General features: G+C 39.3%; 1 protein-coding gene across 1 annotated transcript; it reads right to left on the bottom strand.

Moving 5' to 3' along the window:
* Window positions 1–1,994: 1,994 nt before the first annotated feature.
* On the bottom strand, window positions 1,995–14,065 carry bod1 (biorientation of chromosomes in cell division 1). The gene is given in 4 exon segments (NM_001076712.1): window positions 1,995–2,410; window positions 5,543–5,745; window positions 10,322–10,446; window positions 13,765–14,065. Coding segments are annotated over 3 exon segments (474 nt in total). The 5' UTR covers window positions 13,912–14,065; the 3' UTR covers window positions 1,995–2,410; window position 5,543.
* Window positions 14,066–15,099: the final 1,034 nt, after the last annotated feature.

Genomic DNA, 15,099 nt, shown 5'->3' with positions numbered 1-15,099 from the left:
GGGAATTGATTCGCATGTTCCGTATCTGGTGTGAACACAGCATTCGTGCCGCACGATATTTCGCAAAATTATTGTTATCATAAAAATAGTATATGCCAGGGGTTTTCAAACTCGGTCCTAGAGGTCCGGTGTCTCAAGATTTTAGCTCCAACTTCCCTCAACACACCTGCAAGGATGTTTCTAGAAAGCCTAGTAAAGCTGTGGTCACACTAGAGTTTGAGGTTGCGAAGTTCTGTCGTATGGCGCTGCGAAAGGGCGGGATTAAACAAGATAATTAGACATTCTAAAAAGTGAGCGGTCCGTGTTTTAAATTTCTGTCCAGAGAGGTCATGTTTTGATCCTCGATTGGTCTCACGCAGTCAAGTGATGCTATTTCACATGTCAGAGTTCACCAAGCTTGAACTTTGCAACGCAGCGAACTGCGAAACTTGACGCACGAACTTGGGTTTTCGGTCTGACGCATTTGCGTGCGTATGAATGGAAGCCTATGGGGGGAAAAGTGCAGCATGACTGCAGCTTTATAGCTTGATTAGTAGGGGTGTCAAAATTAATTGTTTCTTCAGTGCACGGCGATGCAGACGCGGACAATTTGGTATCGGTTCAGTAATAATCAAAACCGGTTATTATGCGACGTCATTTATCTCATATGCGCTCTGTCGCGAGGGAGGTGAACGGGGGTATTTACAACACTCCAGGAGCAAACTCAGGGCCAGCCCGTGGCATAGCCAGTATAGGCAAATGCTAAGGGTGCTGTACATCCAGGGGGGCGCCAGAAATGAGCGCGGTTCAGTTGGTTTTGTTTTCGATATTCCTGACACACATTTAGTTATAGACGGCATTAACTCAAAAAACTCTTACCCTAAAAAGATCTAAAGTCTGTTTCCTACAAAAAGACAAAGCTGATTATACTTCACAGCTGTCTTTTTTCTTTTTTCGCTCGACATTACGACCATTAAGCCTTCGCAATATGCGTTTAGCCGGGAGAGCTCGCGCTAAGCGGAGCGCTTAGTAAGGGACCGTCAGAAAAGTGCTTTTTTTTTTTGTTTAGTTTTTTTTGCTCCGCTCAGCGAGAGCTCTGAGTGTGTGTGTGTTTGTTTGTTTGGTCCTGTTTGGTTGTGGTGCTTGGTCTGTGTGTTTATACAGACAGCATGTCATAGCCTCCCCTTAAAATATAACACTGTGTATGGAAAGCATTGTCAATGCACTGTGATGCACCAAGATATCGAATTGAACCGAATTGATGGCATGATAATCGTAACCGAACCAAACCGTGAGACCAGTATAGGTTCACACCTCCATTGATTAGCTAGGCCAGGTGCGTCTGATTGGGGTTGAAGCTAAAATCTGCAGGACACTGGACCTTCAGAACCAAGACTGAAAACACTTGGTATACACAATATACAGCTGAAGTCAGAATTCCTGAATTATTAGCCCCTGGTATTTGCTATTCTGCTATCAATATTCAACAATAATACGGATCCGCCGTCTACCACAAGAAGCTTTATCGCACAAAGTAGTGCATGTCAGAAGACACGTGACTGAAGCTCTTTAGTGGTCCAAGTGAACATTTGATGGTACAGCACATTCTCAGCGCAGAGGTGCTGAAAGACTAAAACAAGCTGGAGCACTCGACCTTTGTCTCAAGCCGGGACACGACACCTCTCCAGAGACTCTTCTATTACCAAAAATCTCTTCTCTGGAAGTTCATGCCACGAGGTCGCTGGAGATTCGACAGCTTTTAGCCACCAAATGGTTTCAATCATGTAACACTTTGCGTCTGCATGGTACAGAACATGGTGAACTCTTGAGGTTACTCGCTCTAGTTAATGTCCAGATGGAATCCTAAAAACGTTGGTGAAGATCTCCTGTCAAAAAAGAAATGCCATCGCTAAAAGGAGAGCGGGAGTATGCAGCTCGTTTCCCACAACAAACTTTTAGCCTCTTCCAATAATTCAGAGGTTTTGCAAAACCCGAAATGATGCAAGCAACTTGGCTTTTCTTAAAAAGTTACATTTATTGTAGAGACGAAGCTGCGAGTCCCAGTAGAATCACGTTTCACAAATCCAGCTGTGTAAAAAGGATCATTTCAGTCTGGCTCGATCCCCATGTGTCGTCTTGTTATTTCGAGATGCATTTATTTTCATTTGGGAAAACGTGGTTTCAGTTGTTCTTTAGCACTGGAGAGATAATTTCATTAAACTAAACCAGACCTCAAGAGCACGGGCCAGACAACTTGCTTTTATGTAACATGCTAAACACACACATATTGTCCGAAACAATCCTGCACAAAACCCTTAAATTAGTGCAAACTCCCAAAATCGCAGTGCCTCGCAATTGTTCGTCCAATGTAGCTGGTCATGGAAGGACAGCTTTTGGTGATCTCAATGTGAAATGGCAAAAATCCTTGGACCTGCAAAAAAAAAAATTGCGAGTATTACACATACAGGAAAATCACAACCAACTACAACAATTTCTTTATTAAAGGGGCTATATGTGCCTATGTGTGCTCAAAGCTATGTAGACGGCAGCATACAAGATATTAAGAACCAATCCCAATTCTACCCCTTAGCTCTTCCCCCTCGTTTTGTGCGTTCAAGTCAAGGGGTAGAGGTGTCACAATTCTCTTTAGCTTGGGGAGAGAGAGAGATGTGCATGCGAAGGCTGATTGTGTGTGCGCACGCATGACGGTAGTCACTATGCGCAAGTTAAAGGGTCACGAAACACCAAAACACTTTTTTTGAGCTGTTGACACTCACATGTGTCCCACGCTGCTATAAACACTATTAGGACACATATAATACAACAACAAAGCAACAAACATTGCATGAAAAATGATACACGCTTAGAGCAGTTCCTTGAATCAAATATTTTGTTTGTCGCGAGGGGCATGAATCAAATTCCTGAATGAAAGCAAAACTCATGTTTAACTATTGGTCCTGAACAATCTTTTCATTCAATCATCTTTCTTACGTTTACAATCACTCTCATTAATTGGTGGTTATTGTTTTGCGCGCAGTGAGCAGCGAAGATAAATAAAGGCATAGTGGCCTACCTAAAACATATCTGTATTTTCAAAATAGCAAAGAGGCAATCAAGCTTATTTTCATTTCTTCAAAACCACGAGTAAGGCCTAATCCCAATTCTACCCCTTAAGCCTGGTTCATACTTCTGCGTCAAGTGACCGGCGTAACCCACGGCGCATGCAACGCCCGTAGCTGTGCATTTAAACTTCTGCGCGCTCTCTCTGTTGGTCTGCATTAACACTTCCGAAACGCTAGATGGCAGTGAGGTGTAAATGTTCCTGTGTCGAGTTTCTTCGCTGCTTTTTTGCTTTTCCTGAACACTTCCGGGATGTACAAGTGGCTCAAACTCACTCATTTTGAGGCAGCAACCGGCGGACGTGCAGCAACTTTAACTATGAGGTAAACACAAAACAAAACTTTCCATCCGGAGCTCCTTCACGGGACTCCACACTTGTAAACAATCGCCACATTGGGTTCGCGGCATTTGCGCGGCTCTCTGTCCCGCCCCGACTTGTCAGCGCTACCAAGCCGACCAATCACAGAGCTTGCGCTATGCGTTGTTGCGACGTATAGTTACATTTTTTGAGAGGTGCATGTCAGTGACGGCGACGGCGAAGGTCTATGCGTCAGCGCCGTAGCATACGCCGGTGTTTGACGCAGAAGTATAAATCAGCCTTTAGCCCTTCCCGTTAACCCTCACTACACACGTGCACGCCAAGGGGTAGGGGCGTCCCAATTTCCTTTAGCTTGAAGGCGTAGGGCTAAGGGAAAGGGCCCCTTCTAACAAAGAGATTTCAGGACCACGCTTGAAACTAAGGGGTAAGAAAATTTCCCAAAATACACCTTTCACCAGGGCAATATTGCTGAACCCGGAAGTAAGGAGATCCACAAATTTGTATTTTTTGTCATTACAAATTTTTACGACAAACACATGTTTTAATATATTCATAACCGCGTTCGTGCTTTATCGTCATGCTTAAAAAAAAAGCCAAAAAAAACCCCCCGCTAAATTTCGTGATCTATAATCCCTAATAATAACTCCTGTATAGCAGTCCCACAACATTCTGACACTCGATGACACTCAAAAACCCTGTAAGTAATGTCTAGGGGATGTCAATGGGCGTTTTGCAGTGTCTGCTGTAATGTTCATGTTGTTTCCGTGTGTTTACATTAATGAATATGGCCAATCTTACAGTCTTATTGCCACATTATATCGTTATGATAACATAATATTTGGCTTCAGTGATTTCCTGAAGATAAATACCAAAAAATAACACAACTGGAATCACTAAAGCAGTCGCCATCGTCTGATCTCACATGAAGCAAGAGATGGCAATGACATATGATGACGTGTGCAGGTGCTGTAGTGCTGTCCCAATTCTTAGGGGTAAATTTTGAAGCCCTTCCCCTCAACCCTCAGTTGTAAGGGCCTAGGGGTAGGGGTACAAAAATAGAATTGGGATTGGGCCTAAATCTGATAATGAGGCTGATCAAAAGAGATCTCGAGAAGCTGGAACAGCGTCCCTGGATCTGAATTGCATGTTGCAGAAGCACTGCGTGTCAAGTCAGCTACAAAACATGACGGAGGAGCTAACTGTGGGCTCTTCTAGAAGATTAGACAGAGTGAGTTATTTAATTACTATTTTTCATTTGGAAGTGAACTGAAATGGCACTAAGAGAGTTAATATGAGGTCTCTCTCTCTCTGTCTGACAAAATAAATTAAAGTGATGCATACAATAATAAAAGAAAATGAATAAAAGAAAAGGAACCCAATGCAGCCTCGTCTACAGTCACATAACAACACCTGTCCATCGACAATAAGAGTCTCCGGTAACCGGACCTATTATAGGGTCTCACCGTTATTTGTGGGTAATTTGCATCGCGCTACTTGCACAGTATTTACATTACCTCACACAATAAACATTACATATATTTCTATATGTTGCAAAAGTCATCAAAACAAATTACAACAACACAGTGTTGCTTCTTTTTTAACAACAGCACAGCAGATAACAGTAAATCTGATTATTATTATTACTATTTATTACTGATTGAATTATTTTCGTAATCATTTTTAATTTATTGTGTTCATCTTATTTAAAAAAAAAATATATTTTATATTTATTATTATTTTTTAACATAAAGATAAAAAAATAAACAAATTAGAAATTAATAATATAAATAATTTCTGGTGGAAAACCGGATGCGGCTCAGACTAGGCCCTCAGGTAAATCGAGTTTGAGACCCCTGGCCTACAGGCTTTTGTAGAGAATCCAAAATAGGAAGGAATCATAAGTTTCATTACAAGCTATTCGCAATACAATCTTCCAATAAAAAAAACAATTAATAAAAACGTGACCCATGTACAAACATTCCTACATATAGCCCCTTTAATGATGCACTTTATTTTTAAAATCAGTTTTACTAATAAATTAGATCCTTCCGCTTATTTTAGGTAATACTATTGATCAAATGCATGTTCTTATATTGTGATATTCCTCGTAATAATGTATTGCACCTCATTGAGATTTGGCTGCAGTGCTGTTGGTCATTTCCTCTGATTCAACATCAGGGGCTGAATTTGACGTGCCCTCTTCTTTCTTCTCTGCATCTAGGAATTCGTGAATGGCATTTTCAATGATTGGCCTAAAGATGTGCTGTAGTTTAGGCTCCACCACCTGAGAAATGATTCGGTCCACCCCTGACTCCAACATCCCCGACCTGTGAGAATAAGTGGACGTATTCAGTAAAAACGGAAACAATTTTGTTGAAAGATTTAGTTCACTTACAAATAAACATTATGCAAATTATTATTATAACCTCAAGTTGTCCCATGAATTTCTTTTTTTCTGATGAACACACTGAAATATAGTGTGTGTTGAGAAATATTTTGTTTTTCTTTCAATGAGGTCCAGTAACTGTTTCGTTTACCACATTCTTCAAGCAAATCTATTGTGTTCAACAGACAAAAGAAATTCATAAATGTTTAAAGGTGCAGTAGGTGATCTTCCACAATGCTAACAGCTTAGCATAAATCTCTGAATCACAAGCTGTGTCCCAAATCGCATACTTATGCACTATTCTACGCCATTTTGTAGTATAAATAGTGTAAGTAGATTGTTCACACTGAAAACTCTAAAAATAATAAGCGCACTTTAATTACCCGGATGATGCACTCATTCAGCCGCTAAAATGAAGTGTGTATTGATGGACACTTCACGCACTCAACATCCGCAGGTTTGCTTACGTAGCGGAATGGGCGGAGCTATCGGACGCACATGTTGAATAACTTTAATTATTTTGGATGGTGAAAGCAAAATTCTCCTAAGAGAGTGATTATAGCGCCTCCCGATGGTAAATGCGGCAATACTTACGGCAGGTATTATTTGATAATTCAGTTGTTTATTTCACTGATTAAGCAACCGTCAAACGTCATCAGGGAAATTGTTTAAATTTCCACTTAGTAAAAAAAACATTAGTGTGCCATTTGGGACAACACTACATACATATATTATCTTGTTGAGTGTGTAAGTGCATAAGTACATAGTGCATGAGTGCATAGTGTGCCATTTGGGACGCAGCTAATGTCCCTCCCCTGCCGTCTGGAGCCACACCTCCTTAAACACGAGCACCGCAAAAGAACCCTCTCTCAAGTGCTAAAAGCGACTAGTGCTTGTTCGGCAACGTGCAAGCCAAACTAACATGCTATTTCAGAGTGAATATTTGAGTTGCATGGTAAACAATATAGGGAGAGACAAGGCGGAATAGCGGCATTTACTTGTGTTTTGTTATTAAAGTTATTAAAATCTACATCATCGATGCTGTAAAAGGTCCCTTATGAAACTGAAAATAGTCTTATCAATCTTTCATCTGAACATTTTAGTGGCTGAACAACACTTCTGTGAAGATATAACCCGTTTGTAACAACAACATCTAACGTTACATCAGCCTTGCATGAAGCTAAAACAGTTTTAAAACAGAACATTACCTGTCAGAGAAATCCTTCAGACATTGTGCTTTCTCCAGCGTGCAAAGGTAACTCCAATATTGATTCAGGTTTTTAAAAAGTTTTAATTCTGCATGTTTTTACAGATCGTCCGCGTGCTCTCTCTCGTGAATGCGCGGCGGTCGGCGGAGCTGCCTACAAATGGCTGCACAGTTGTTCAAATCTGCATTTGGTGACAGACAGATGGGACTTCTTATCGGAATTACGAGAGATGTCGGTCCGACTGTTTAATTGGATGGACATTTTTTAGTTTTTTTGCCTTACCCAAAATATAAAAACACATATAAATACATTTAGATCATTTACTGTAATCATTACTATTGGACTGTGAAGAAACTTTCAACCAGCACAACAGAAAATACTTCTGAAGACAATCACCTACTGCAGCTTTAAGACGACATTCTAGGGTGAGCTCTATTAATACACTCTGATGCAATGCATTAGAGGCACATTTCTTAAACTTGATTTGTTTTTACGTCACGCTCTGCAACAAAATATTTGTAATTTTAACAGGCCCACTGATGTAAGACTCCAGAATTACAATGCATCCAGGAACAATTCATAGAGCTTCAGCTTTTATTTCTGAACATTTAAGTATTTGTTTGTTACAGCCTCATTCAGAGTCGCCAGATGTATGACAATTTCAACCTCTGTATGATCAATAATGAAAAAATCCTATAATGTACGATAATTTCAGACTTTTTTGGCATTTAAAATGAATTTCATTGTAATCTCAGGGCTTCTATACTTATTGATATAGCTGCATCTTTTGTGTACAGTCTGTGAGGAGAACGTGGAGGTACACACCTTTTCTATATCATCTTTTATTACTTTTTTTTTAGCCAATCAATGTGGAGAATGGCACACTCTCTTACGAGTTAACATCCTGCCATGTGTGGCCATGCTTAAGTCAGTCGTTTTCATGCATTCATTCATTCATTTTCTTGTCGGCTTAGTTCCTTTATTAATCTGGGATCGCCACAGCGGAATGAACCGCCAACTTATCTAGCACGTTTTTACACAGCGTATGCCCTTCCAGCCACAACCCATCTGTGGGAAACATCCACACACACACACACACACACACACCATGGACAATTTAGCCTATCCAATTCACCTGTACCGCATGTCTTTGGACTGTGGGGGAAACCGGAGCACCCGGAGGAAACCCACATGAACGCAAGAAGAACATGCAAACTCCACACAGAAACGCCAACCGAGCCAAGGCTCGACCCAGCGACCTTCTTGCTGTGAGGCGACAGCACTACCTACTGCGCCACTGCATCGCCCCAGTCGTTTTCAGGTTGAAGTTCAGTAATGAAGTCTAAAACATTTAGTGCTGAAAAGAAAGGTGAGAAGGACAGCGGAGTTTGCCCTTGATGTTCTCATTTTTCCCTGTTCAAATGGGTCATGTGAACATGTTTTTCTAGAGTTAATACCATAAAACAAAGCCACAAAATCGGCATATTACAGATACTCTGAATGGGCTCATGCACACCTCTGAAGGTGTTAAATATTCGGAAGGGTGCACATCTGGCAACACACGCAGGACAGAGACTCGGAGGTGGAGTTTGAAGCTTCCCACTAGGTACGCCTAGTTTTTTTTTTTTTTTTTTACATATTGTGGTAATTTGCATGTTGTGTCAAAACGCTATTTGTCTAGATAATAGCTGTGTACAATCTGTTTAAGTCGTGAATGATAATTTTCCTCCAAATACGATAATTTTGAGGTTCTGGTATGATACTTTGACATTTCCAATCTGGCAACACTGGCCTCATTCCCAAATGGATTCAATAGTGTATATGCCAAACGGCAACCTCCCGCTCTCCCTCAGGAAGCCAATACGGAAGTAACTAAAACTGCAATTCATTCGAAATTCTGATAGTCTTGGACGCTCCTGACTCCAAAACAGAGCAAATTTCAATTGAGCCCACTGTCAGAATGGCCAACTTTACAGCAGAAAAAAAGGTGTTTACAGTCTGGTACAAAAAAAGATTTTGGTTAATACAGCTAATATTACCCTTCATGACAACTGTGAGGGGGGTGAATTTTTTCTCATTCGTTTCCTTTATATTAAGTTATATTAAGTTTGCATAATTAAGGGAGTGGCCACTTGAGTGACAGCTAGGTCTCGTTGGTCACCGTCACCTCACCTCAGCTGAATCCTGCAGATTAGCCAATGAACTCGGCATATTTATCGTATTTCTGTGTTGTTTTATGTGGCTTTACACAGTTAACTGCCTTTTGGACTTGTTTCCTACAATTATTAGATGGCATGGCATGCTGAGTGCACTTAATTGTGCTCACAAACCATTCACGTGGCCTCCGTTTCCTATGTGAGTAAAGTTATATACTTATATACCATCTCTATACATGTATTTGTTATTTAAGATCATTTATCGCTTATATTTATATTTAGAGCTGTAATGCACTCCAGAATCTGTCAGATTGATTAGCTGTAGGCTCTAGAACAGTCATCTGAAGTGTTGTCATACAGTGTTATGCTGGATTTCATCAATAGTCTTGCATTTACTAACACAGACTATATCTGAAGTGTTTAGAGGTAATTCGCGTTTTCCTTCTGTTGAAAAACGTCATAAGAACAATGTTTAGTGGCTCAATGTATTACAGCAGTGTTTTTAAAAGTCTAAACACTTTATTGATATAGTGTACAACCAAGCACAAGTGGTCAGAACACAAACGAGTCACAGGTGATAAAGTATTAAGCGTTTTCCCAAAGTAAAGTGTGTCTGAACCAGGTCCTAGCAAAATGCCAGCAGGTGTCTGTAGCTCCGCTCACTCTCCGCCTCTATGCTCTTGTTTGGTATCCCGCCGTGGGTGTGATGACGCGCGAACAAAATGGCGATGGTTGGCCGTGCCTACTTGTGGCTTCTTTTGCGCTCTTTAGAAACCTATGGGTGACGTCACGGACACTACATCTATATATTTTACAGTCTATGGTATATGCGATACCAGCGTTTCTTCCCATACTGATAAACTTCCGGTTAATGTTAATTTTTTTTCCATTTTTATACAGTTCCTTTTACAGCATCAATGTTGTAATGTAATCAAAATACACTCAGTTAAATAAACTTTGGCGTTCATTTAGTTGCTCAACTGTAAAACGAGACAAAAAGCTGTCTACTCGCACGCGCCTGTCAGAATCGGCAGGCTAGTGCAGAAGCTCTATTGAGTGTACAAAACATAGCCTACAGTTCACACATATAATATAGCCGAAAAATTAATTAAAGCATAGAAAATCAATGAGGGTCCAAGGAGTTGATACATACTGAATTACGCTTTGTCTTAAGGCGTTCCTCACTTGGTTCTTGTTAATAGTTGGATTCCATTCTTGTGTAGAAAGATGAGTTGACACATAGGTGCCCACCCTCTGTTGCAGATTTTGATAACCTGGCTGGAGAGAGAAATCAATACATGTTTGTTTAATTAAGTAAGAAAATATTAGATTATTTTAACAAATGAACACAAACTGATTTAAAGGACTTGACTTTGAACATGCATGGTTGTTGGCACCAGACAACACAGCAAATTCATTAGTGTTAAATTTCGAGTGTTGCGGTAATTTAGAGTAAAGTGTTGGAATTCTAGAGTTAGATAAAAATAAAAAACCCTCCCAGTGTTAGAAGCTGATTTGCCTCCTTGTCATACAGAGTTACATGTATCTAATGCTAATACAGTGTTAACTACATCAGGGAATTTATGCAGTAATATCCCTGTAGGATTTTTCCAGACGCCATTTTCTTTTGCCACGAGGAGCAATGAGGCAACTGGTGAGTAAAAGTACTTAAAATGGTCAGCGCCAGTAGCCTAGTGGTAATTCGCGCTGACATATAGCACCAGCGAGCTCGTGGCGACCCGGGTTTGATTCCCGGCTCGTGGTCCTATGCCAATCCTTCCCCTCTCTCTGCTCCCAATGCTTTCCTGTCTGAATTCTCTACTGTCCCATCAAAATAAATGTGAAAAACCCCTAAAAAATAATGAAAAAAAAAAAAAAGTACTTAAAATGTTTGTATATTTGACATCCAAATTGGTATATATACACGTCAGTTTTAAAATTCTCACAAGAAAGCACCATTTTTCATCTTTATTTTGACCTGTACTAGCTGTTACATTAGAACTAAAGAAAATAAAGCTGCCTTAAAACGAATCCATTTGGTTAAAATTCAACAAAAAAATTGGTTTGTGACTGTTTTGAATTGTTTTCCTTAAACATTAACCGAATAGTTAATAAAGTGTTGCCGATATTAAACAAGATATTTTTTTATTTCTGTGCGGTGTTGAAAATTTGACCCAAGAGTGTTAACACACAACACTGATCGCTTGTGGAGTTAATATTTCACATTATAAGAGTTTGCTAATTAACACTCTCAGAGTGTGGATGATGTTAACTCTTTCAAAAGTGTTATTTTACATTTAGTCATTTAGCAGACGCTTTTATCCAAAGCGACTTACAAATGAGGACAAGGAAGCAATTTACACAACTATAAGAGCAACAATGAATCAGTGCTGTAGGCAAGTTTCAGGTGTGTAAAGTCTAAGAAGGAAAGCATTAGTAATGTAAGAATGTTTTTTTTTTTTTTAGCACAGTTAGTGGTATAGAGAGGCATTTGTAGATTAGGAAGTGAAGTGGAGACTAAATAGTTGAGTTTTTAGTCATTTCTTGAAGACAGCGAGTGACTCTGCCGATCTGATGCAGTTAGGGAGTTCATTCCACCAACTGGGCAGATTGAATGCAAGAGTTTGGGAAAGTGCTTTCTTCCCTCTTTGGGATGGAACCACGAGGCGACGTTCATTCACTGAACGCAAGTTTCTAGAGGGCACATTTTAACACTTTTATAGTGGTTCCCATATAAACTCTGAAGGAGTGTTAATTTTAACTCTAAGGTAGTTAAATCTACCATCTAAAATTTGCAGTGTAGCTGGTCTGAATAGTTCAGAAAACGCCAATCTAATGGAACTTTTGTCTTTGAGCACTAAACCGCAGAGAGCAGTGCACGTTGGACAGTTAATCAAGAATATTCCGCTGGATCGCTTCTCACTGTAGTTGTTAAAGGTGATACTTAATTCATCTTGTCTCTATCAAACGACTCTTCTGTCTTTTGAATCTATCAGGTAACGTGTCACAGCATCAGTACATTGCTTCAATCTTTCGCTTTCACACTTATACTTAGCGATTTTAGCGAAAACCTCAGATACTGCTGGTTGGTTGTTGTTGGTTGTGCACCTTTTTTACTAACCAAATTTGTCAACGCCACTGTAAAGACAGATCACTCTGTCTATTCATGCCAGAGTCCTGCGGAAAGAGTGATTGACAGGTGGTAATCTGTGTGTAACTTATCTTTATTTATTTATGATTTGGTTATGAGAAAAACAAAGACCATGCAAGTCAGGTAGTTGAAATGGTAGGCTACAAATAACTAATTCTTTATGAATTATGTAATTATTCATAAATAATTAATTCACCACCGCCTACGACGACAATGCCATCATCCATCCCGATGTTTTGGTTGTTGCTAGAGCGGATACGTTTGCGGCCGGAAGTTAACGCAAATTATTTCTATTATTTATTAAATTTCTCATTTGTTGTATTTTATTAACGTCTACCCCCACTCCAACCCTAAACCCAACCGTCACAGTAATGTAAAAACTGTAGTTGTACCAAGTATTAGTTATGTTATCTATTAAATTACCCAATAAAATGTATTTTTAACGCCTACCCCCACCCCAACCCTAAACCCAACCCTCACAGTACTGTAAAATATTAATTATTGTTATACAGTGTCATAAAAAAATGCTGCTTTATTAATGTGCATATTGCACTTCCCGCCGGCCACATATCCGATCTAGACTTTACCCGATGGTTTTACTTTAGAGCACAGGTGTCAAACTCAGTTCCAAAAGGCTCTGCACAGTTTAGTTCCAACCTATTAAACACACCTGATCAAACTAATTGAGTCCTTCAGGCTTGTTTAAAACCTACAGGTAAGTGTGTTGGAGCAGGGTTGGAACAAAACTGTGCAGGGCTTCGGCCCTCCAGGAATTGACTTTGACACCCCTGCTTTAGAGATTGCACGATATCAAATTGGTTGACATCGCCCAACCCTAGTTTACAGAGTATGATCTAAAATAAAAATAAAAATCTTATGGAGGTGGAAAAAAAAATCTAAATATCTACAAACATATGGTATTTGCAAAAAAACTTAAATTGAGTACCTTTAAATTTTGGCTGAATAATTACAGAAGCTGATGTGGGATCAGTTTATTGTACGGAGCGCGTCTGTCAGTCAACGCTTATACATGCATTCACTGGTTCAGAGGTTGCATATGAAAGGCGACGATCGACGCACTGTATTAATGTAAAGAAAGTGGGATAGAATGGTAAAATACGGGAGAATTTCGGCAAAAACGGGAGGGTTTACGTGAGTGAAGTGAACAGGAAGTGTTTGTGGAGAAACAGTTTTGAGAGAGAACGCAAAACATCTTTGCGAGATAACGTAAAAACGTATAAATATATATTTTCCTCCAATTTTTTCTTTCACCCATTATTTTTTTCTTCACCCTGCGATTTTTTTTTCACCTCCACTAACGTTTTGTCCTTTCCGGGGTTCCGTACACCTGCCTTTTAAGGGAGCGTTCAAGCGAAAAACGCTCGCCAGGTTTTGTTTTACTACAAGTGATGCTCCAATGATGTAGATTAAAAACTATATTTCACCTTGGTGTCAACGTCGGCCAGACAGTCTCGTCTGAACTCGTCGAAATGGCCTTTGTTTTTCAGATGCTCCACAATGAGCGCGATGAGCTGCGGGTCTCCCGGAGGAGCGCTCATCAGATTCCCGCTGCCGCTGCTGCCCTCCGCCATCAAATATAACACCGCTCTCTCTGCCTCACCAAGAAAATATGTTGGAATTAATGTGCACTTTTTATAATTCTGTATATTAACGCAATCAAAGCTCTTTGGTGACAGCAGATGTAAACAGAGCGCTCCCTCGTCTTCTTCTGTGTTGATGATGTGTGTAGATGTGCTCAAGTAGACACACTGTCACCTACCGGACATAATAACAACAGCACCCCAGTATTCATGATCCTGTTTCGTTTTGGTTTTTAAAGGACGGCATATAACATTTTACAATAAAATAACCAAGCCAAGGGTAAGTATAAACAAACTACAAATATATAAAATGTACATATGTAATAATTAAATGAATACATTATAAAGTTCACAACCTTTTAACCTGTTTAGGGCTTTCATTGTGTATAGAGAGTTTCTGATGTTGGTTATGGGTAATTATTAAGGGTAATAAAACTATGGGCACTTTTAAGTCCTTTGATCATAAATCCAAAAAATATATATAATTTTGTTTAAATTCATCTTTCTTTGTCAAACTAAAAATAAAACCTACTTTTAAAAAAATACTAGCTTTCTATTTTATTTTTTTCGTATTAATCAACCTCCTTTTAGGTGTCAAAATCACTGTTTTCACCTTGACGCACACCCAGAGTTTTAAACTTCAACAAAGAAAACAACATTTTAAAATATTATTTATCTATTAATGTATCCTAATAAAGCACTAGTGAAATAATTTACATATTTTATAGTTAATAATGTGAGACTATTATCAATATTATTTTCTTACATGAATTATAGCTGTCGCACAGTATCAGTGTCATTTCCAGCACAGCACTGTCATGTCACTTTAAAAAGATTGTGTGAAAGATTATTTAGGTGGTTTCTATGAAAATTAATAGTGCCATCTGAGAACACGTTCAAGATGGAGGAAATTTATATTTTTATCAACAACACTTGAGGAAAAATCAAGGTAAATATTGCTTGATCAGGAAATACATTTATTCTACGTCATTGACAAACATGTTGTACCTTCAAAGATGTTTTTAAAAACCAAACAAAATGAAGGTAAATGAGAGTTTTTTGTATACATGAAAGGCTAGCATCAATTCAAAGCTAATCGCTGAAGCTATTTTTAATTCTTTTCACAATGAACTGTTGAAATGTCATTTCCACCACTGTCATTTCCGTCACCACACACAT

Source organism: Danio rerio, chromosome 21 (assembly GCF_052040795.2).
Source record: "Danio rerio strain M-AB ecotype USA chromosome 21, GRCz13ab, whole genome shotgun sequence".
NCBI classification, from domain to species: Eukaryota; Metazoa; Chordata; class Actinopteri; order Cypriniformes; family Danionidae; genus Danio; species Danio rerio.
Note: the sequence above shows the minus strand (reverse complement) of the source record. Positions and strands in the feature narration are given on the sequence as shown.